We start from the raw sequence: 24,999 nt of genomic DNA on the forward strand, positions 1-24,999 counted from the left end.
GATAACGAAGATGAAGACCGTTGTGAGATATCCAATCACGATATTACATCTAATCGTATACTCTTGAAAAATCCCGATTATGAAAAACGTGGTGGTGATCACGTATACTCATTTTGCATTTTTGATAAAGAAACTGGCGTTCTAGACGCATTTGGGTTGTATAGATAAAATTTTATAACTTGTTAAAATGAATAATTAAAAAATTGGCTGAGGACTAAATTTTTTTCTTTGATAAATGTGTATCTTCTAATCGAGTCTAGATGCTAGATGGTTTGAATATATCGTATATTCTTATTAGTAGAAATATAAGTGACAACTTGTACTTGTAAGGATCTTTTTGTCCATATGAATAAGGGCAAAAACAATCACCCTAAGGCTACCTCAAGTTGAAGAAGGCGTGTAGGAACAATAGAAAATAAAAAGGATTCAAAACAAAAAAAGAAGAAATTAAGCTATTTCAATAATAGCGCTTATGAGTTGTAGTTCTTCGGAATGACACGACAATGTTTTTGGACCATAGACTTAGAGTCAACCATAGACATAGAGACATGTCTCTATGTCTATGGAGTCAACAGTATACTCCATTCACAATTATTTTAGCAGTCGGTTGGCCATGAAATAATTTTCTCAAGTTTTTGTAACTACAACGGAGAAAGGTTGGCACTCATGAAATGTCGTTAATGTCCATTGAACTCTATAGAGTTCATATGTTAATGTCATAACGCCGTTGCCACAACTAATATCAATGTTTATTATGAAAATGCCTCTGCGCAGTTTTAGAACCATTCTCGGACTGCCCGAAAGCCGAACCCGAATACAGCCATAGAGTCTCTATGTCTATGTCAAAGATTATAGAGTTACTCTTTAATCTTTGGTCTATGTTTTGGACTGAAACACAAAAATGAGGAAATTGAGGACTTTGAGGTTAAAAATGGTGTGAATCAAAACAACTAGTAACGTTAATGATGTCTGTATTTTCCAAAGTACGAAACTTTGTCTCGAGGCATCGCGGCAAATTCATTGTTAGCAGTATTTTAATTACAAGTTCCATCATTCTCACAAGATATGCACAACAAAAACTTAAGGACTGGCAAGAGAAAGAGATGCTTGAATTTTTGGAAAGGACCAGGAAACAACAACACTTTGAAAATATTGGTAGAACATGTAATCAAACGACTATGAATCTTGCTAGTTCTTTAGTAGAGGCATTATCCCATGTTACTGACACAGATAAAACAATAGCGGAATTACAAGCAAACACTGGTAATAAGGTGATAGTTTGGGAGACTTTGAAGGTAAAATGCTTCAAATTTATGTATGTAGTATTAATTTTCACTATTGACATAATATTAAAACGAAATGCAATTGCTTTTTTATTGAAATTAATAATTATAATAATAACTGTTCTTTAATAATGGCCATTGACCAAAGTCCTTCATTATTATTATGTTTAAAGTTATCAATTTATGAATGTTTTCAAGTTTTTCTATTAGTCTTTATTTGGTTTTTACAGATTCAACTATTCACAAAGTTATGTTGTTTAATATATGCAATGTCAATGCTTGTGATTATCCTTAGAATACAACTCAGTATCATTGGTGGTTACCTTTATAAAGATCCAAGCTCGATTCCAACAGAAATTCAAGAAAAATTTTTAACATTGACACAAAATTTGATGAATGATGGACTGAATAAGATATCATCTAAAGTAACAGTAGTAGTAAGTATGATTATTTATTCTTATGCAGGATTCTAAGAAGACTTTGTTAGTTGTGGGTTGCTGTGAATTTGTTCTATTGTAACCCAGTGGGGGTTTCTTAAAGAATGCACACATATGCGTGCACCCCAAAATTCAATATTAACATATTATTTATTTATTTATTTATTCATTATGCTTCTCATAATTTATGAACGGTACAACCCATTTGATACATAATATGAAGAAAAATAAAACAAACTGCATACAATAAGATTTAAACTCTACAACAAACTCAAAACTAACACTTTAAACAACGATAATGATAAACCAAAAAACTGAAGAGTAGGTGACATACTGTTACAGCGTGTTAAACATCTATTAATATAAAAATGCTTGCGGTAGTTGGTACGGACAGGATCAGGATAAAAATACAAGACTACACAAGACGTCCTCGAAGGTGCATTGAAACTGATCAGGCTCAGCAGTTCAGGGCAATTTATATAGCCATTCAAGAGCCTGTAAAGGAACACAAGATCGAGAAGTGTCCTTCTGTCGCTGAGAGATCGCAGACTTAAACTAGTTCTGACAAACTCATAGTTAATGGAGACGCTTGGAATTCTCAACCTATAAGCCACCAGACGGAGAAATCTATTTTGAACACCTTCGACCATTCGGATGGTCCTAACGAGAGAGCAATAAAGATATCTGAATATCTCAATGGAGAACTCCCTACTATTCCTCTGAACAAACCCTACCCAACTTCAACGCTCTTTTCTTGGCATAGGTAACATGTTCATCGAAGCACCACACCCAGATCGACCACGTGAACCCTTTGGAGGGTGACACCACAAAGAGAATAGCTGAAAGAAGGCTCGCTCCCTCGAGAAAAAGTGATCACATTACATTTTGACAAGTTCAGTTCCAGTCTATTGAGCTCGCACCAATCAGAAAATCTAAGCAAATCTGCTCGCAAACGCAAAACATCTTCGAAACAAGAAATAGATTTGAATATCTTCAGGTCATCGGCAAACAAGACAAAAAAACTATAAAGAAAAACAGAGGATACGTCGTTAATGAACAAAATAAAAAAAAATGGACCCAAGTGGGAGCCTTGAGGAACACCCGAGGGGACGCCACTTGATTCTAAATAGCAACCACGGTAACGCACAGAGAAGGAGCGTCCTCGCAAAAAACTCTCTAGCCAATTCAACAGGGTCCATCGAATCCCATCTTACGTAACTTCATCAGCAGAATGCTATGATTGACCCTGTCGAAGGCTTTGCAAAAATCGGTGTAAACTGCATCTACACGACACAGATTTTCCATTGATGAACTCACTTTATCAAGAAACACTAACAGATTGGTCGAAGTCTACTTTTCTCTGCAAAAGCCATGTTGTTCCCCGATGATTGAATTATTACAGTGCCAGGTCAAACAAGAGCAGACGAGTTTGTCAAAAACTTTTGGAATAGCAGATGGAAAGCATATTCCCCTGTAATTAGACACATCGTGCTTGTTGCCAGATTTAAAAATAGGGACAATGAAAGTTTTCTTCCATAAATGCGGAAATACGCCAAGCCTAAGGGAAGCATTGAACAAAGAGGTCAGTGGACCAGCTAGAGAAAAAACACAGTTAGTTAGCAAATAGAAAGGCACACCATCAGGACCACAAGAATAGCTAGGCTTGAGACTGCCAAGAGAATCGAACACCTCAGATGAAGTAAGCTTCAAGAAGTTGAGGTCCAGGACCTCGGGGATATCAAAATCAGGTGGAACAATGAGATCGTCGTTTTGGCTTTTTACATGAAATAAACGACATCAGAGTGGGATTCATACATATCTCTTAGGGGATCTAGGAGGAATGTAACAGGCACCTATAACAACTTTGCTGACGGCACCATTCACAGTACATTGTTCGCTGCAACATCGACAGCAGTCGGATTCAGGGAAGACCTCACCAACATCAATTCCTACTAATTGTGCAAGTTATTATTAGTGCCTCAAGCATGTGAACATCAGAAATATCACAATATCTAAGCAAATGTTCATCATTTTGAGCTGGCTTTCATGGATCGATATTCAGTAATATACCTTGTTAACAAGATTGAAAGTAGATCAGAAAATGGATGTATTTAATGCACTGGCTTTGACCCAGAGTATTCACAAGCCCCAGAAGTTCATTAAAACTCTTATTAAAACACTAAAATCTTCTCTATTTCTTGATGTAAACAGTCAACTAAGTTAACAAGAACTGCATCGTAACTGGGGCATCTTCAGAGTTTATTCAATTTATATATTTTTTCCAGTGTAAAAATATATTAGGCCAAATTGATCTGAAGAAACCAATGCGTTTAAGCGATATTGACGCATTATTTTGGTCACTTCAAGCAGCAATAGGAGATGGTGAAGACAACCCAATTGATAATTTAAAAACCTATATTAATCTGAATTTTGAAGAAGATAAAAGTTCAAGAAATATTTATACATTACTGGTGAGTATTGTACAACTTCAATTACCTGAATAATTCAAATTATTAATGTTCATTTCAAATTATATTTCAGCTTAGGGATACTTTAGACTTGATTGAAAGCGATGAAGTGAAATCTCTGACCACACAATGTATAAATAGAGGCTTTACACAGTTAGCCGATCAACTTTCTGAGTTTTTCATAAATAATGGTCCATCTAGTTCCAAGCAGAATCCTGAGGAAGTTAATTTAAAAAAACCATTAGCTAAGCTTTTGCCGATCATTAATGGTATATTATCCAAAAATTCATTCCCAGACAAATTTGTTCAGCAGTTAGTCTCAAATGAGAGATTACATATATTTGGAGCCAATATTTATGAAAGTTTATTATGATTTATGTATTGAATTAAAATAATTTGTTTAGTTGGTTTTGATGTCGGTTAATAAATTATTCTGTTAGAATGTGTGTTTTGCAGAAATGCATGGGTCACTTTGGTAATTAAACATGTTTTTATAGCTTCATTCTGAAAGGATCATAATTTCCAGTAGAATAGTTTTGAAATCAAGCACAAAAAATAGTATAACCATTTCATGAAGATCCCTGTTGATATGATATACAGGTGTATATCAGTATATATTGAATGTCAATATTTATGGGGGTGATTTTTGGGCCCATTTTAAGAAAAAAAACTTTGTATGAACATATGTTCTAATTTTCCTAATTTATCTTTTGATATATGGGTGGATGAATGATAATTTTTTCAAATTTGTTTAGTATAATGTGTGAAGCTGGCCCAGTACTTTTTAATACATTTCTTTGTGTTTGCGCTGTTTCGTGGTGTTGAAATTTTTGCCATACGGTTTTCCAGATATTTCATAAAATGTGAAAATTTGGGTTTTGACTGCTGAAATAGATACATGTGCTGTGTTGTGCCGAACGAGGTCAATCAAAATTACGTCGAACTACTTTGGTTGACTTCCAGAAAGTTATTTCCCCAGACAGAAGGCTTCATCCTCACCATCCAGGATCAAGTGATTCCAACAAGGAATTCTATGAAATATATCGCCCAGAATGCCTGAGTGGCGAACGACAGCTGTTAGGGTTATCCAGGACATCGCCAGGGGATGTCAAAAATTCGTGGACACGGAGTACGAGAATAGACACGATGCTGTTTTACATCATTAATTGGCAATAAAATACCAATTTCTACGAAGAAACTTTCAGAAATTTTGATGAAACTTCAATTGGAAGAAAATATTTATAGTCATAAAGAAAGCAATACTGCTAGGGGAGGGACGGCGAAAACGGTATGGAAGCACATCGGAAATGCATGAGAACATGAAAAAGAACCCCATCCACTTCGACAAGAAGTGCGGGGAGATCAGGAACTCAACCGGCACTAGCCGAGGGAGGAGATTTCAGGTCACTGGACTATATTCACGTTTTTCTCTTAATCCAAAAAAAAATTGGAACTTTCTACCTTTTTCTGCAATCGTCGCTCGAGCCTTCTGATGACGCACAAAATCGGCGGATTCTTTCATTCACTACACTGCTCAACCGAATTTCCCGCACTTGCCCGTCGCTTAATCCTCAAATCAACCCAAAATCAAAAACACTTCTTGAATACTGTATCAATAATTCCTTGATTAACTCCCCTTATCTTTAATGTATCCCGTTTTCCTAGCAACCTGTTTTCAGTTATACCGTTTATACTCTAAAAGGACTGGACTCTCTTTATTCGCAACTTCAATTTACCAACTCTAAAAGCTACTTTACATTCTCGATGACTATTCCGTACCGACTCGAAAGGATATTCACCTTTTCTCAACCGACTCGAAGGTGTATTATTTCAAATCATTTTCTTCGGACCGACTGACTGGCTTTCCCGAGGTACTTTTTCTCCCCTATCCTACTTCCCCACGCTAGTGTGATGCCAAGACGCTTCAAGACAAAAATAATTGGAGGATAATTTTTGCTTCGTCAAAAAAATCAACTTTCTCAAGCGCAGCTTGAATTCTGAAAACCAATTTCATCTCAGGGTCGCCATACTAATATATCCTTCCTAATTTACATGTTTGACCAATTTCGCCCATCATGAAGTCCCTATCACCGGATATTGGAATCAATTCCATAGGCCGGCGATGACCGTTTTTTGCTTGTAACTTTATCTCCAGACTTCATGACACTTTCAACTCTTAAGCCCGTTTGCAACAGCCGAGAATTCTCTAGAAAATTTACTCGAGATTTCATGCGCCGTGAATTATGTTCCCTTACATTCGCACTTTCGGTAGAATTCTCTGTTGAGTTGCGTACTAAATAATCTCTGCCGTTTTCTTGCGAGAATTTTGTAGAGAATTCTCGGCTGTTGCAAACGGGCATTATCGGTCAAGTTGTTACTCAATTCTCGCGACTCAATACCGTCCTGTCTTAAATGCCATAAAGTAAGTCAATCGGTGTGTTCTGTGTTAAATGCCTCAAAGTAAATAAACACCTCTGCAGTGTCTACTGCAACAGTGTAAAGTCTACGCGATAAAACGTTGATGTTATCAACTTCTCTGGGATTTTCCTGCACTCGTTCACGATTTTCTCGCATTATTGGAGCGAAAATTCTACGTAATTGTGGTTCTCCAATTTGTTTTTTCATTTTAATCGACGATAATGCCCGTACTCACTGTAGTCGCCTTGTTAATGAAGCGCTCATGCTAATGAAAGGATGCAATGGCCAGCTGGCCCTCCAGACATAAATTGCATCAATCATGTCTAGACGGAAAAGTCTCCCTTGAACAACAGATTAACAATCTGGAGTAACTTTTTAACGCTTTGCTGGATATTGGGACCAATTTTTCAAAGAGTAGAATGCTTCAGACAGACGAGCTTGTGGGGACTAACCACGTACTAGCTTAACATTCAAATCTACAATTTCTGATATTTTCAAATTTTTTCTACAAGCGTGCGCATTCAACTTTTTTCCGCACGCATCTCAAGTCGCAAAGAATCACTTTCCCAAAAGATACGGGAAAAACGCCTGCTATTCCTTTCCCGCACGCAAATGCGTGATTAGCAGGGGTTTTTCCCGCACGCTAATATAGAGTAATAGTTATTTTCCTATCAAGTGCGGAAAGTGATACTTGCCCGCACGAAACTGCCGTTGCCCGAACGATGCGAAGCAGAGTTCGGGTAAGCAGTTGAGTGCGGGCAAGACACTTTACGCAAGAGTTAGGAACAATATTTTTTCAACAAGCGCTTGAAATATATAAATATATCCATTTCACGAAACAGATCATAATATTTGATTAATTCATATATAATGACAGACGTAATTCTGCATGTCATTACTATGGGTTTCTCATCGTTGACGTTCTATGCATAGAAACATGATAGAATTTGATTTACTCTATAATATTTGCGTGCGGGAAAAACGCCTGCTAATCCATTCCCGCACGCAAATGCGTGCGGGAAAGAAATAGCAGGCGTTTTTCCCGCACGTTTTGGGAAAGTGACTCTTTGCAACTTGGAATGCGTGCGGGAAAAAGGTTGAACGCGCACGCTTGTAGAAAAATTAAATTATGTCATGTCTCTATGCACCGAAAGCCGAAGATGACATATCCATGGTAACGACATGCAGAATTACGTCAGTCATTATATATGAAATAATCAAATCAATTTTTATTTGTTTCGTAAAACGGAAATATTCATATATTTCAAGCGCTCGTAGAAAAAATATTGTTCCTATCTCTTGCGGTGTCTTGCCCGCACTCAACTGCTCACCCGAACTCTGCTTCGCATCGTTCGGCAACAGCAGTTTCGTGCGGGCAAGTATCACTTTCCGCAATAGATATGAAAATAACTATTCTATGTAACTCTTCATTCAATTCTGAAAAAAAAAAATATCATCTACTCTGGTAACTCAAAAAAAATCTTAATCTTTAATCAATAAATTGATGGTCAACCAGTAATCCTTATCAATTGTTGAGCAGTGTATATTGAGAACCCTATGGAATAAAGAAAAACTTCCAATGGTACGAAGCAACACAATTTTTTTTTTCGAAAAGCGCCGAGTCAACTTCATACATTCTTCTGTGGCCGATCTTTCTCTGTTCTATAGATACTTCCATGGCCAAGGTTTTTTGGAGCCGTTTTCTATTATGCCTCGGCTTGAAAAGCTTCTCAGCACACCTCGCCGAACAGCTAAATTCGGTCGACCTTCAGACATCTACTACGGCTCGATGCGATCGCACTTTTATACCTAGAGCATCTATACTATACTATCTGTCACTTTTATCTTCAAGCGCCGTATTCTACACTCCATTGATCCTCGGTAGTCCCAGTATTGAGATCTAACCTGCGTGTGCAGTTTTAGTGAAATCAGCGCAAATTTTGATTCCAGAAATATTCAAAGACTAAATAGGCCTAAAATGTTTATTTTCACATTCCAATGAAACACTTGATTGTATGTTAAGATGTGCAAAGTATTGTCTCATCTTCGAAATCATTTAAATTTCAATATTGTTTTTGAATACATAACAATCACACTAATTAGTACTTCGATTAAAAATCAATTCAAGCAGGACCACTTTGTTGTGAACAAAAAACAAATTTAAAAAAATCCCAAGCCTGAAAGAATTATTTAAAATATTTGTATGGAGTAAAAAAATTTCATTGAATCAAACACAGCTGGTGGTTGTTTTATGTATTCAACAATTCACTAATATATGGTACAAATATCAACATACCCACACTCATATGTTACATAAAAATCAGTGATCATTTTATCTGTGTATAAATAAATTGCATATTGCGATGAAAAAAGACCTAGGCGGTCTTTGCACGGATTGCGGCACGTTTTGCTGTAACAGCCTGGAAACCCGATTTGATACTAGCTACCGAGCACCTTGACCCACAGGTTTCACATTGGAGGAAGAATAACCTAGTATCTTTCTGAAGAATTGTATCTGGAGACCTACACGTGTGGCATGTGACATATTCTTTGATATACCTAAAAATAAAATTTCAAATTAAACTTTGTAAAACTTCATAGTATAACGACTAAAAGCAAAAATTTCCCCAACAATTACCTTCTAAGAACATTTTCTATTTGCTTCTGTTGGAACCTTCCCTTGATAATCAACTGGCTATTTCCATCCACAGACCCGCTGGTACCTAACTCAGCTAATAAAAAGTCCAACAAATGTTTGGGTTGACGATGGAGCATCTTGCATATTTCTGTAAAATTGGCAAAGGAAGTTTTCTTGGTACCTATACGCACTACCTGAGGCGGCCTCATGACAAATTTCTGTTTTTTTCCAGCAGCCATGTCGGGATTTTTGTCACGCATTATTTCGAAGGCACGGTTTAGTAGTTCATCATAAGTATAGTCTCGATCTGAACCGCTCCACTGATTCAAATTGTCTTCCACTTGAAAGAAAAAAAGACCTAACTTAATAATAATTCGTACTTGGACACAATGGGTAATTCTCCTTCAGACGAAAATGAAATATCTATTATGAAATGTCTCAAAACTTCGCACAAATATATCATTTCAACCTTTTTCCTGAAGAACTTATTTCCAAAAGTGAAGTAAATATAAAGATTTCAAATTTGAGGACTTCGTTTCTTTATCACCATTGGGCAACATCGACTACAGATTAGATATACATATAGGGTGAGTGTTTGACTAGTGCAAATATTTTAACGGTAGATTCTCGATTTCAAAAGAAACACTTTTTTCCTATACCCTTTTTTCGGATTCGGCCCTGATAAAAAGATATAACCATTTTAAGTTTGCATAATGGGCTATGCTACCCCTGGAGAAACAAAATTCCCTTCAGAATAACAAGCTAAATCTATAACACTACACATCTGTGGATCTTTTAAACAGAGTTGCATTCAGCTAAAGTACCTAATTTTCCAAATATCACAAATATTTATTACTAGCTGACCCGGCAAACCTAGTTTTGCCATTTAAATTATTTCTAGGGTAGATAATAATAACTAACTCATCGTGATTGCTCGATTGGTCGTAAGAAAAAGGAATGCCTTTTTTTCTGTTCTGTACAATTTTTTTTGGGAATATTTTGTTATATAAACCTTGCCCTTACAATAATAAACACAACAAAAAAAGAATTGTCCAATTTGGTGCGATCGTTTGTCTGTTGTGTCTGTTGTACGTGAGAGCTAATTTGTCCAAATTGGAGAAATGTTCAGACTTTCATGATTATAGAACAAGGCATGGCAATTTATTGAGTATACCAATGCACACAACTTCCAAATTCAGGGCATCACCTAAATTTGCCGGAATTTCTCTCTATAATCATCTACCAAGCAGGTTTAAAAAGTTGAATGATAGACAGTTCAAGAAAGAAATCAAGGTGCTATTATGTTCTAAGGGTTACTATGAGCCAAGAGAATTTTTTTCAGATCAATTAAGTTGATAGTTGTATTAATATTTGTGTATTTTCTTTTTTTTTTCTTTGACCTGTCCTATATATCGCTATGGTATCTGAAAGGATTAATAAATTATTATTATTATTATTATTATTATTATAATGAAGCATTTTGAAGTAAACCATAGATCCTCTTTTATTAATATAGATTTTTGAACATCAAATTAATACATTACACATACACATTATACGAGAAAATATGAAGAATATGTACTTTTATTTTACAAAAAGTTCAAATCTCGGTTTTAAATATTCATCAGATAGCGTCCAAGTTAGTTTGAAGAGTTGGGTTCTTTGAATTTTTTGTATTTTTATGGTACGTAATGGTCATAATGAGAAAACTAGAAGACGTGGGTGATATCTTGTGTTCGAAAAAAATTCATCAAATAAATGAAAAACTATATTCCGAAATTCCTTTCATTCAATAAAACCGTTTGTGAGATTGAAGTGGTTTTTCAACAGCCTGTATCTTTTAACCTCATCAATCTACTGTTTTTCGTATCATTCAGTAGTCAATCGTCTCTGTCTAAGGGCCAGTTTATATATATAGAGAACTTAAGGGTTTAGGGACGCTGTTGCCACTTTGTGCACGAGAAACGAAGCTACCCAATTTTCGAAATATGAATTTGGGCAGTTTCCACGGCGAATTTCAAGAATTCATGAACGAAGTTAACAATTATCAAGTTTAAAATTGCACTTGGTGTAATAACCAAATTGAGGAGAATTCTCCATTGTAAATGAAATAAATGTGGGATAAGTGCAGAGAAAAAAAGTGTTATTTCATATTTCTCTCTTGAAACTCCCACAAAAGATATTCTTTCAAATAAAGAAAAGTAATACAGTTTCGTTTTCGGTATCAAGATACGCTTTACCTTTTCACCATGCCACATAATAAAAATTGATGAATATCATCCATTTTACTAGTGAAAAATCAAAACACGAATGTTATGAGGAACGAATCTTCATTTTGTCCAAATAGTAAAAAGTAATTTGACTAAAGAACGTGCTGTCATCAAATGAGTAGCGTTAGACCAGATTCGCTGTTATTTGAGATTTTCAGTGTCACATAAGTCAACCAACGATGACGAGGAAATGAAGCATAGAATACTACTTTTATTTTAGCACTCGGTTATCATCGTAGAATAAGTTCCGGAAAATTAATTCTTTTATATTTCATTTGACTTGTCCTATACATTGTAAATGTCCTAAGGGACCAATAAATATATAATTATTATTATAATATCAAAGTATTGAAAATTAACAGCCATAAATACGAGCCAGTTGTCCTGTTAATCGTTAACTCATGTGAAATTTTTGTTTGAAGGTGAAGTTCCTCTTGCCTTGAAACTCTCTTTAATTCTTTGACTTCTTTTGTTAAAGAATTTAACATTCCTGTAATTATCCTTTAATTCCTTCCAGAGATACCCATTCCCAACCAATGCAGCATATGCATTTTATCTTCGGGTTAATTTTTTTTAATTTATAACTGATCTAACGTATTCAACCTTTAGCGATAGAAGATAACCAACATTAACTCTCCACAAGGTACTGCATATTATGTGTCAATAATTCAAGTTTCTTTCATAGCTATAATAAATCAGTGGCGGCTGGTCTGTGAGGGCTATAGGGCTACAGCCCCCCATACAAGAAATCACAAGAAATCAATCCTTTTATGCTATTTATCTTCCCATACGATTTTCAATGAAAATATTACTTTCCACGATTATTTATATAATTTATTAATGTAAAACTTTCATGCGACTCCTGCAGTTTTGTTTATTTCAATCATAATCTAGCAGTTCGTCCCTGCATGGGCGATGAATCGTGTAGCCCCGAATTCTTGCATTCGGACAGTCATTCGGCTCCAGCCGCAACTCTTCGTGTCGGTCGTTTTAAGGAGTAAAAGGGCTACGATAAAAGTCGCCCCTATCCGCTTCATTCTAGCCGCTGCCGGCTAGCGTATAGACATCTTAGCGTGCGTTCGTATTTGTTTACGTTTTCAAATCACGGCGGACAATAGTGTTCAAATTATTTTAAAAACTGATTTCGCGAGGCTTTCGCTGGCGGAAAAAAGCCGTATTCAACTGCTGGGTAGACCGACCCCCGATTTGAATTTAACCCAGGCAGATAAAACTCCAAAAACTTCTCAAGACAAGTGTATAACAATTGATAACGTATGGGCAAGGGCAGGATTTAGAGATTTGAAGCACCTCAATGAAAAAATTAAGAAGCATGAGCTATCTGTAAATTGTTCGACAGAATTAGCTTTTCTGGTTACGACTTATATCGCTGCTCAATTAGAATACCGGAATAATATTATTAAGCACAACGAGCAAGTAGATAAGAACAGGTATGTTTCAAAAAGAATTATAAATTGCATAAAATTTTGCGGAAAACTGGTTTTAAAATTTCATATTTTTATTATTATTCTAAAAGTAGCCCCCTAGTCAACTAGATCACGAGCCGCCACTGTAATAAATATATTTAAAAATGGATCTCTTTTATTTTCCATGCAAATAACTAGATTTGGTATGTCTTCAATCAATTTGTATAAACGTCAATAATGTTCGTCACATATTTTCCGAAGTGATTTGACATTTAGATAAAATACGTAATTATTGAGATTTTTAAGTAGAACGGACAACATAGCGTTGATTTGAAACCAAAAAATGTTTTGACAAGCGTCTTAACCTCACATTTTCGTTCTATACAGAGTGAAATGTGTCAAATTTCCATGGCCAACCGACTGCTAAAATAAAAGCGAATGGAGTATACATATTGAAAGCCAGTACCCGCATCGAAGTACTAAGCGGATTAATGGTCGCATTCAGCGGACGAAACAGTTGCGCAACTGTTACCAAATGCTAGCGTAAACGTTCGGTGACATATGCGCTACATTCTCAACACGTTCTGGAGCGGACGCCACTTTTGGGAGCGGATTTGATTTGTGCTAGGTAGCGGTAGCGGAAAGGAGCGAAAGTTGGACTTGAACTGAGTAGGTAGTTGTTATTTAGTGTGGAAGATGCACGAGCTTGAGTTTGGAAAATGAAAATGAAATGAAAATTGATGGAAGGTAATAAAGAAGGATGTTAAATAAGTTATAGGAAATATACTAGAGCAACAAAGTAATTCGTCAGAATTCCAGGTTATGTTTTTCACAAAAAAAAACTGACTTAACCAGCACAAGGTTAACGAAACTTAAAAAATCCCGTTTGTTTACGTCTTTCCTACAGACTTCTCAACTAATCAGCTGATAGTGACAGCTCGTTGGACTGCCTTATCCTATCTCGGCTTGCCAGCGAACGTTCAACATGTTCCCGACCGCTACCGCTACCGATGGGTAGCAGAAGCGTTTTGCGCTCCGTCCGCTGAATGCGACCAATGCTACACCTGCGCTCTATTTTCGCGATTAAGACAAGTGAAGCATCTTTAAGCGGTGCTATTCTAGTGAGTATGTCATGACGTCAGTCTTTAAGACGTTTTAAGCGGAACCTGGCTATCTCTGGAGAACGCCTGTGTCGTCTTAAGCGGAAAGAAGTTAAGGAGAAGGGAGAATATATTGTTTATATTGATTGAATTTCATTCGAATTTCTACTAGGGAAGAGTACTTTCAAGGATATTTATCAATGTGTGGAAAAGTAATAAACATTGAATCATTATGTTGCACATTAAGCATTATTTTCTTCATTATTATGTCTCAAATGGAAATTTCAAGTGAGAAACTCATTATACTAAGCGGTCTAGAAATCACTACAGAGGATATTATCAACACATTTCAATTGACTTAAAAAATTTATCATTTCTATTAAACCTTTACCTTTTTCCGGAATTTCCCTCACATCATTGCAGCATGTAGGAGGCAACTTAATTTAGATTAAATTGCATTTATCTAACTCTTAACAACAGTAACTAAATAAAACTGCATATGAATGGTCGAGTAAGTTAATAAAGAATTTGTGCAATGAAATTTTCAGGGAAGAAGATTTTTTTTACTCTATTTGAAAGCTTAATTATTGGTAAGAATACATCAAAATCAATTGAAATTGATGTTGTGGAAAAAAAATTATAATACTCCCTAATCATTCATGAATTACCTATCCGAACTTGTTAGGAAAATGGCTATTTTCTAGTCCCGTGCGTTTCAACCTACTTTCAGTTAGTGTAGGAAAGTGGATTTCCTATCTATTGTCAGAAAGAGATTTTTCCCACACAAGTGAGAAAGTGAAAGGAGATAAGAAAAAAAGGTCGTAGAGGAAATAATGTCGCCAACTTATGCGTAAAGTGTCTTTCACGCATTTGTTGGGAAAGTTAACTATTTTCTTTTCTCCAACTACAGCATTATTCACAGCACAAAAACATTATGTCTGAATCACTGGAAGATTTTATACATTCAACCTCTCAATGAAGATTCCCCTAGATTATTTGAATTAATAAATAGGGACGTCTCCGATGAATTGATTTGTGATAAAATTTTATTTAAAAACAAAAATGGAGTTGATCAATTGGGTGTATGACACCTTAATTACAATGAAACATTTAATAGAGGAGCAGCAACTACTTACTATTTTCTTTATCATCCCTTTCTTCAGTCTCGGCCATTATATCATCTAAATCTTTCTTTTTCTTCTTCTTTTTCATTTTACTGAAATCTATCATATCCATGTCAAAATTGTCATCAACACCCTCTTCATTGTTTGCAGTCTCATTGGTGGTTTCAATGTTTATATCATTGAGTGCAGCATCTAGTTCTTCAGTACTAAAAGGTTTCTTCTTCTTTTTCTTCTTTTTTGTGAAGTCTAGATCCAAATCCACGTCCTCTGCATCTTCGTCTTTCTGTAGCTTGGGTTCCTCTTCTTTAGTTTCCACGTCTCCATTTCCATTCTCCTGTGTGTCGTTTCCATCTGCCAAAGCCGCTTCAATATCAAAGGTGGTCTTCTTCTTTTTCTTTTTTTTCTTCAATGTAGGATCAAATATCTGAAAAGAACCATTTTGATCATACAGAACAATGTTTTTCCATGTGTACAGGGTGTTTTCCAAATTGACAGGTTTTTTTTACAGATGACGGAGCCCACGAAAATAAATCATTTTACCAAAACCTGCTCTCCATTTTTATGTGATTTAAGGCTGTGTGGACAACTTGAATAAGAAGAAAACCGCTGTGACAACTAAGTAAATAATTTAAACGAATTTTATCGATTAGTTTTGAACTTCTTTTAAAATTTTTTTACACTGGTGTCTTTGTACTCTTCTTCTGTCAGTTGGTAGAGCGTGTCCACAATAGATTAAACACACACAGAATGAATGGTGTATTAATTCATAGGATATTACCCTTCATCGGAAGACTGCATTCTCAAAAATATCAGAATCTAACTACACAAACAAAAGTGCACTAAACCTATTAAACTACTTAACAAATAGGACCCAAATAGCACCGAAGTAAATGCAGAGAAAAGTTTGTGTATTCTCTGCTAACTTTAATATTTATAAAGATGAAGACAGAAACTATAATGACATTGAATTTGATATAATGAGAAGAAAGTCATTATGATAAGGAAAGAGTTTTCATAAGACTTCCCGTCTTTCAGTACGGGAAAAAAACGATTAACCAGGGCGAGGAAATTATTTACTCACAATACCCCATGGAACATGGGTGCTCCTTTAACAAGACTTTTAATGATCTCATCAATTCAATAAGAAGAGGTTCTAGGGTAATAATAATTATTATAAGTAAGTATATCAGAAATGAGAAAAATATATGTAATTTTCTAATGGAAAATAGAGTTAGAAAAATACAAAACATAATTCCTATATCATAAAAAAACTAAAATTTGATCCACACATTTTTGCAGTCAATCTTACTTTTGATATTGGTTAAAATAATGAGCAGTGGAAAATAAATTCAACATTTGTCTTGACAAGGAGAAACCAAAGTGATTATTGAAATTTCTTCAAGTAGACATATGTACTTGCCATAAAAATTTATTTCACTACAGAGTGCAGATATCATATACATAGTGTATAAGTATTGAGTACATATGAGAGGATCCGACTAAAACAAGTAGCTCTAAAATTTTTGTTTTTTGAGAGGGTAATGCGGATTACATTCTTCCAACCACCTGGCATCAATGGGGCTGTGCGTTTTAACACACAAGTGTGCCAAGTGATACATTGTTTTGTCTTTGCAAGTGTTTGAACATTTTTATTGGCAACAATGAAATGATTTGAAATTATTGACTTGTACCTTATTTCAACATCATCAATTCAATGATCTCAAATAACTAAATCGGATAAGAAGTCAACAAGTTAGTTGTTTGATATCTATATCCATACAAGTCAATACTAGCACCCACTATATTTTGATGATTTTTGAAAACATTGGGGTGTAACTAGATCAATAACAAAAATTTGAGTTGATAAGATATTTCTTTTTGGAAACTTTAAGAATGGTAACAGTTAATTGTTGAAAAGTCAAATTTAAATTTGATTGCATTTTAGAAATGCACTGTTGCAAGGTGGAGAAAGGAGGTCAAGTAAAGCATACGTTTTTATTTTCAGGAATTACTGGAACGAAATATTGTGAATTATTCAGATTATTTTGTTGTTTACGACCAAACTGTGACATCACATGCATGACCATACCAACACTGAAAGGATTTCCAAAATGATGTACCACTAATCCCATATTACAAAAAAGAAGAGGATGCATTTTCTTAATGCTTTGAGGGTACTGAGTAGTGTAAGGTATGATCTCAACCAAGCGTGTGGCACGTAGTTTGAGTTCTTCATAATATACATATACATAAAATTTATATTTTTGTATATAACACTTTTAATATAATTCTTCTAATCTTATACTATTAAGGAGCGAATCATCTCCTTTGTGTCCCATACTGGAATTCTCAGAGAAAGCAAAATACTTAATGAATGAGTTTGAAGACCACGGCCCCCACATGTTCGCTTTTGGTAATAAATTATAGAAAACTCACCGCTTCATCTTCAGCCATATTGACTTGATTTCAACAATAGCAATTCCAAATTATTAAAAAAATTCACTTTTTAATAAGTTCCTTACAAAATTTATGAAAAGAACAATTTTCTTTTATTGCATCAGCCAAAATCTGGATACATTGACGTATGACGTTTCTTAAAAGAAGCAAATGACATTTCACTTTTGATCACTGAATGTTCTTTTTCTGGTTCTTTGAACTGAAGAAAACATCAGAGAAGCACAAGAAGATACAAGGAAAACATACAGTTTGTTCTGTGTTCGCGATTTTTTATGGTGACCATAGAATGTAATAGATAGATTATACGTCTGTGATCATTTTGCAATGGCTTCTCCTCCTTCGAAAATTTTAAAACTAGATGATGAACTCAAGGTATCCAAAAATTCCTCCATTTCCACCATAATCGACGAGAATAATATTGCTGAATTAAAAAATACTAATATTTCCGAAGTAGAGCAGTCAAGTTTTGCTGAGAATAATGTCGCAGCTAAAAACTCAACCATAAGTGGAGAACAGCATTCCAAAAATTTAGCTACATTCAAATTTGAAAAAGTGTTGAGTAACAATACACTTCGTAAATCAATATGTTTGAAAGGAAACTTTGCAGATGTTGAAGGTGATGCTATTGTAATACTATCACAGGCAACCTTTGGTGAAAAACTTTTTAAAGAAACATCCTACTTTAGTGAAGGAAATACAAAAATTACATTTGAAAATGATAGTTATGGAAACTTCACGTTTTTTCCTAAACCAGAATTCAATGGTATGTTAATAATAAGGTGGAAAGTTGATTTGGTAGATCATAAATTTTTTTTTAGGAATTGATGTAACTATAATTCATCCAGCTACTGAGAAACATATTAAGAAATATTCCTCACATAATTTATACATGTTGAATGAAACTCCAGAAGTTTATAATGAAATAGTTCTACCTTTACTGAAAGATCAATTCAGTCTGCAGTGGATTCAGAACATATTAGATCATAAGGCGGAAACAGAAAGAATTGTATTTGAAGATCCTGATCCAGAGATAGGATTTGTATTGTTACCAGATTTAAAGTGGGGCGGTCAAGTGAATTCTTTATATTTATTGGCTATATGCCGTAAATCATCTATCAAATCTTTAAGGGATTTAAAGTCCGAGCATTTACCTCTTCTGAAAAATATATACAATAAAGGAATTGTGAGTGAAAATGCCTCCAGTGCAATTTATGCTTCATCACAGATTTTGTCGATTATTTTTTATGATCAGAACTCTTCATCGGGAATAAGAATGGTATTAGTTTGAAATTGCAGATAATCATCATTTGGCAGCTGTATTTTTTTGAATGCATTAAGATATTTAAATTTTTGTTCATTGTAATTTCCAATGAAATATTGGAGATTTTGGATGAAAGTAGAATTCAATAATTTTAAGGTTAGGATCATGGTCTTACAGCGGGTTTCATTAAACTCTGACTGTCCAATCAACGATTTGTCACTCACTCGATTTTTGAAACGAATTCTCTGAAACCTTTTTGTTTCTGAATATATTGAAGAAGTAGTAATTGAGAATAATTAAACGGACGTACGAACATCATAATTTGATGCGAGAATTATATTCTGAATGATCATGACTGAATTATTGATTGAAAACAAATTAACATTTATTCGTCAATCAAGCGTTGATTCCCTGATCAAGAAGAAATTTATTACATGAAAATTTCATTTGTAGACAATAATGAAACGAACAAGCTTAGGGTATTTAAGCATGGAACAGTAAAAATTTAACATTTTATGGGATTATTAAGTATCATGTATTTTGATTAAATTTGCAGAAATTATAACTTTGGTTTGATTGGCACTTGTACCAATGGATTTTATGTCCCCTACTGCTCCCAAGAAAAAATTGGCAAAAAATTCTGAGTTGGGCACAACATTGAATTTCATATAACACATTCTATGAAAATTTTATCAAAATCTGTGAGGGGGCATGAATCACACTTTAACCATAACGATTATTGTAATTTGAATTGGTGTTTTATTTTCAGGAAGCTATATTTAACAAATATGGTCTGAACCGGAGCCAACTAAGGATTTATCTCCATTATCAACCTTCATTCTATCATTTACATGTTCATTTCACTTATTTGAGACATGAAGCACCTGGTATATTAGTCGAAAGAGCTCATTTGTTATCAAGTGTCATTGATAATATAGAACTGATGCCCGAGTATTACCAAAAGGCAACTATTTCCTATATTGTGAAGGAAAATGATTTATTGTTTGAAAAATTAGAAGAAAAAAAAATACTAGAAAAGATTCCATTGATAGAATAATGGATTCTCCTATGGATAATATAATAATTGAGCTCAGACCTCGACTGTCTTCCGTTAATTTCTTCATAAATTTGAGGAAAGGAACGGATCCCCAATCTTATAAAATTAACTTATTCTCAAGGAAATTCGATTTTGTGAGCGAGTCACAGGTTTTTTCCGTCAAGTGCCCAAGTGACTATTTATTTCTGGAGAATTCCTTATCCTGTCTCACTTACGGCAGCAACTATATTTATTTCCGCTGCAATTTAGATACTATCGATAAGAAATTAGGAAGTTGTAATGGTGAGTTTTTGAAGTCTCTTTCCTCTTCAGTATCCAAGAAATCTGTAATTAAATTGTTGCCTGAATCTCAATATAAAATACAGTGTGTGAACTGCCAACAAAATTTCAATGATTGTATAAAATTTGAAAGAATATTACCCTTGCCAAGCAATCATATTGATCCTAGTGAATGGTTCTGCCATAAACATGAAAACGAAAACAAAACTTTGACCTGTTTGAATCCAAAATTGGGTGATTTATTCTATTCTTCTTGTTATTTTCACATTCATCAAGATAACTTGAAAAATGTTGTTGTTAAATCGAAAAATATTGTTTGCAAAAGATGTTTACTATGGCTAGGTCTAAATACTGAAAATTATGTTAAGTCTTGGTTTCACAATATCCAGTTTGTATCCGGAAATAAAGCGGAATATTCAACGCCAACCAAGGATGTATTTCTCACGATATCTGACATTGTGGAACAAAATTTTTTGGGATGTGCAAAAATTTTGTTTGAGCAATGTTCCCCAAAGGGCAACGACTATTTGTTTGTGTGGATATTAGAGAAGAATTTGAAAATCTTCTTTGGAAACGCATTGACCGATTTGGAGGAGCATAGCGTTTACAAAGTATTGTATCAGTTTGAAAATGACGCCGAAACTGTAAATCGTTGGATGAACGATAACGGCGTATTTTGTGTGACAGTTTCGAAACAAATGATGGTTGATGCTTTGAAAAATCTAAATAAGTACCATAAATTACTTCCTGAAAGTTTCAGTAAATCCAATGGATTGTATATTTCCTACTTGCTAATACCAGACGATTAAAATTTTTCTTTAAATTGATGATTTTTTGTTCATTTCCTATGTAAAGTTGACACTGTTGATATTGACAGCTTGAAGAAACATGCCTTCAAAAAAATGGGCAAACTTTGTTATTTTAAATGGGACACATTCTATTACATTTTTGGATTTTCCGCAAAATTTCAACTACGGTTGATTTGAACTCCCTTGCACCCAATTTTTCAAATATTGATTTACTTACCTCAAACTCGACATGAAAATTTACTGATTGCTGGGTGCCTTGGTCGGACCAACCAAACCTGCCACCGCGACCAAAGCGGTCTATTGTAGCACCCAAGCAATCTTATAGAGCTAGACCTCTCCTCTAGTCCCATCATACTCAAAAAGGAGATGATGTCCGAAAGGAAGTAATTCATGAGTGCCTCTAGGTTCAGGAGAACCAAAGACTTAAGTCTGACCCTGTCTGCCGCCGGGCAGTCACAGAGGATGTGCTCAATCGTTTTGTCCTTTTCTAGGCAGAGTCTGCAGTGAGGGTCATTGACGATGCATGTTGAGTTTGTTTAGGTGGGCTCTGAGTCTATAATGTCCCGTAAAGACCGCCATTATAGATTTCAGATTAGTTCTAGAAAATCCTAGCCAACGACTGGTGTATGGACTGGGAGGTACTGAAATGGCCCTGTGCGAGTGACGCAATCCAGAACGGTTGCGCCAGTATTCCAGGACCTTCTGCCTTATTCTCCTACTGTTCCGTTCCCTGATTAAGAAATTGGAAATTCCTATAGTTGGTTCCGGACCAATAAGCGCTGATGTTGCGCAGTGGCGGCTCGTGGGCCTAAGAGGCAGGGGTTCACAAAATTAAAAAATCCAATGATTTTATTGAATGAGAAAGGTTCACGAATTTACATAATTGTTCACCATTCTGTACAGTGTTTGAAAATGAAATCCATTCTTCTTTCCTTCTTTGCAGCGAACTTATCTATAACCACATCGTTAAAATTTTCAATAAATTTTTTTTCTATAGATAGCATCGCTAGTGCCGTAAGTCTTTCTTCATTCATCGAACTTCTTGAAAAGGTCTTAATTCTCTTCAATGTTGAAAAACTTCTTTCTACTTCAGCTGTCGTCATCGGAATTGCCACAAGTATTTGGAGAAGGGAAAAAGTGGCAGAATATATCAGTTATAGGTTATTTTTAATGATAAGTTTCAACAAATTGAGAGCACCGCTAAGATTCCTGAAATCAGGTCTTCTGTAAATAATCTCTAATTCGGTTTTCAACCTAATTTTATCAAAAAATGGATATGCGCCACTGTTGTATCTAAATGCTGCATTGGAAAACGGTTTTCATACTGTTCAAATTTGTCTGCGCAAAAAAGTAATGCCGTTCAGATTTTCGTCTACCATTTTTTTTAATGTGGAGTTTTTCTTCATAACTCAATGAATTAAAATTTTGTTTTAAAAATTCCACAGCAAATTTTGTTGCATTCATAATGCAAACAATGAACGTATAATTTCTACTTCACCTAATGAATTACGTCGCGTGTCGAGGGATAAATAGTCCGAACGTGATCTCCATAGATTTCACCGTTTGTGCACAGCGAAGTTGTGCTCCTGCTTCAGTTAAAACGGCGTACATCCCCCTCCGCCCGCTCATAAAAATTGTCTAGCAATTCGTCGTAAACCCCTCCTACTCGTTCGCACGTGCGACCGACGTATGTGGACGGCAAGAGTAGAGAAAAGCACTGCTAAGTATTCGTCGATGGGTCATGTTCGTATTATTCATAAATAGATACTATAAGTACGAAATAATATTGTAACTTGAGAACGGTAATTTATTGATTAGTTAAGAGAGGAAATTTGATTTTACGTTACTTTGTTTGGGGGTTCACGTGCTCATGTGCTCTCATGGCAGAGCCGCCATTGATGTTGCGCCTTCTCTGGCTAGAGTATCCGATAATTCGTTGCCTCTAAAGCCTGAGTGTCCAGGTACCCAAATCAGTTGCAGTCTGTTGAGACTTCCCAATTTGGAGAGTTTAGATTTGCATTCGAATACCTATGCCGAATTGCATTTGTCAGCTGCAAGAGATTTAATGGTGGCTTGGCTATCCGTTAGGATTTTTATTGAGCTACCCGTCTAACTCATGTCAAGCATAAATCAATGGCCAAGATTTCCGCCTGAAATGCTCTCGCCGACTTGCCCAGACTGGCACAGAGCTGACTGGCCGGTCAGCGGTCTACGACTGTAGACTCCTGCTCCAGACTCCAGAGCCCTGTTTGGTTCTGGAGCCATCAATAAACCAACAAGATCCTTGTAAATAGAATTTCTTGTGACAGAGCCATTCGTCCCTGCTTGGAATAAAAGAACTAAAGGTTCGGTCCGTGCTGGTTCAAGGGATTATCTGAACAGTTTTCATGCCCTTCACCTCGTCCGCCTTCAATTGGGATACGAGCTGATTGGGCACGAAAATCAGTTTGTCAGGCTCATTTACGATAAGGTGGTGGAGGTAGAGCCTGTGAGTTGCTAGTTTTGCCTCTCCCTGGACAAGAATATGAAGGGGAGGGAGGTCTAGTAGCATCTCCCTGGACACGGTTGGAGTAGAGCAGAATGTCTTCGAATTCAGAACGCATGCCGTTCTATGGAGTTTCGAAAGACGTGAAAATAGACGATAGTTTTGAATTAATTCCTATGTAGCCATTTTAAGTTTTCATAATGAGCTATACCACCCTTGGAGAAACAAAATTCCCTTCAGAATAACAAGCTAAATCTATGACACTACACATCTGTAGATCTTTTAAATATGCATTCAGTCTAACTAAGTACTCAATTTTCCGAATATTTGGTATTTTAGAACATCAAATAACTAGAAAACGGCGAGAAAATATGAAGAATACATGTTACAAAACGTTCAAATACTTATTAGATAGCTCCAACTTATTAGATACTCTCCAACTTAGTTTCAAGAATTGGGTAAATCTATGATACTACTACAGATTACTCTCTGTAATCTGTGGACACTACACATTTGTGGATCTTTTAAACAGGGTTGCATTGAGCCAAAGTACCCAATTTTCCAAATATCACAGATATTTTGATTTTTGAATATCAAATTACTCAAAAACGGTGCATTATTTGAGAAAAATATGAAGAATAATTTTATTTTACAAAACGTTCAAAGGTTCAAATATTCATTAGATGGCGTCCGGCTTAGTTTCAAGAGTTGGGTTCTTTGGATTTTTGGTATTTTCATGGTACGTAATAATGGTCATAAGGAGAAAACTGGAAGACTTGAGTGATATCTTGTGATCGAAAAAGATTCATCAAATAAATGAAAAACTATATTCCGAAATTAATTTCATTCGATAAAACCGTGAGATAGAACTAAAAGTAACATTTTATATGGTTTTTTTAACTGCCTGTATCTTTTAACCCGAGTCGATTCGGAAAAAATAGTCTAGGAAGAAGTGTTTCTTTTGACCTCAAGAATCTACTGTTGAAATATTTGTACGAGTCACAGACTCACCCTGTATAAGAGGACTGCTAAACACAGAAAGTTTATTTTTTCCATTCAGCACCCTGTATTTTAATAGGTCATTAAATGGGACGCAAAAATCTCTGATCTAAAGGCAGAAGTTTATGATTTTCACTTACATGAGTTGTTAAGCCACGTCACCTGTTTTGCTACCACAAATAGCATCGTCAGGTACGTGATTGTTGTAAACATATCGTGGTTGAACTACCCATATTAGTAAAAATTCCGTTTTTTGTTCAATTATGGATTTTTATTAAGTACCGTCCAAATCAATTCAATATGAAAAAACTCTTAACAACGCTTTACACCCTTTTACCTAAAACTGAAGATTTTCTAGAAGTTTTAACTCAAAACTATCTTCACGTCAAATTTAAGGCAAATGAATTCGTCAGAACTTTGAGATTTGTCCAAACAGAAAGGTTGTTACTTGCAGAAATTGAGCCTTTTACGGTTATATCAAAGAGTATCA

The 24,999-nt window shown here is 35.3% G+C and overlaps 4 protein-coding genes across 4 annotated transcripts; 3 read left to right on the top strand and 1 right to left on the bottom strand.

Annotated features, from left to right (window-relative positions):
* The first annotated feature begins 894 nt into the window (after positions 1 to 894).
* Positions 895 to 4,630, top strand: LOC123316292 (peroxisomal biogenesis factor 3). The gene is made up of 4 exons (XM_044902296.1): positions 895 to 1,295; positions 1,514 to 1,720; positions 4,006 to 4,191; positions 4,262 to 4,630. The coding sequence occupies exons 1-4, from the start codon at positions 963 to 965 to the stop codon at positions 4,559 to 4,561; spliced, it is 1,026 nt and encodes a 341-aa protein (XP_044758231.1). The 5' UTR covers positions 895 to 962; the 3' UTR covers positions 4,562 to 4,630.
* A 3,944-nt stretch (positions 4,631 to 8,574) lies between these two features.
* Positions 8,575 to 17,765, bottom strand: LOC123316298 (eukaryotic translation initiation factor 2 subunit 2). The gene is made up of 4 exons (XM_044902309.1): positions 17,599 to 17,765; positions 15,175 to 15,586; positions 9,245 to 9,584; positions 8,575 to 9,165 (listed from the first exon to the last, which is right to left on the bottom strand). The coding sequence occupies exons 1-4, from the start codon at positions 17,614 to 17,616 to the stop codon at positions 8,982 to 8,984; spliced, it is 954 nt and encodes a 317-aa protein (XP_044758244.1). The 5' UTR covers positions 17,617 to 17,765; the 3' UTR covers positions 8,575 to 8,981.
* Positions 17,766 to 17,916: 151 nt separating this feature from the next.
* LOC123316277 (m7GpppX diphosphatase) lies at positions 17,917 to 19,975 on the top strand. Its single transcript, XM_044902269.1, has 3 exons — positions 17,917 to 18,382; positions 18,438 to 18,802; positions 19,650 to 19,975. Exons 1-3 carry the CDS (start codon positions 17,944 to 17,946, stop codon positions 19,935 to 19,937), a joined length of 1,092 nt encoding a protein of 363 aa, XP_044758204.1. The 5' UTR covers positions 17,917 to 17,943; the 3' UTR covers positions 19,938 to 19,975.
* LOC123316286 lies at positions 19,937 to 21,039 on the top strand. The gene has a single exon (XM_044902281.1). The coding sequence runs from the start codon at positions 19,937 to 19,939 to the stop codon at positions 21,023 to 21,025; it is 1,089 nt and encodes a 362-aa protein (XP_044758216.1). The 3' UTR covers positions 21,026 to 21,039.
* Positions 21,040 to 24,999: the final 3,960 nt, after the last annotated feature.

The sequence above is a fragment of the Coccinella septempunctata genome, chromosome 1, assembly GCF_907165205.1.
Source record: "Coccinella septempunctata chromosome 1, icCocSept1.1, whole genome shotgun sequence".
NCBI classification, from domain to species: Eukaryota; Metazoa; Arthropoda; class Insecta; order Coleoptera; family Coccinellidae; genus Coccinella; species Coccinella septempunctata.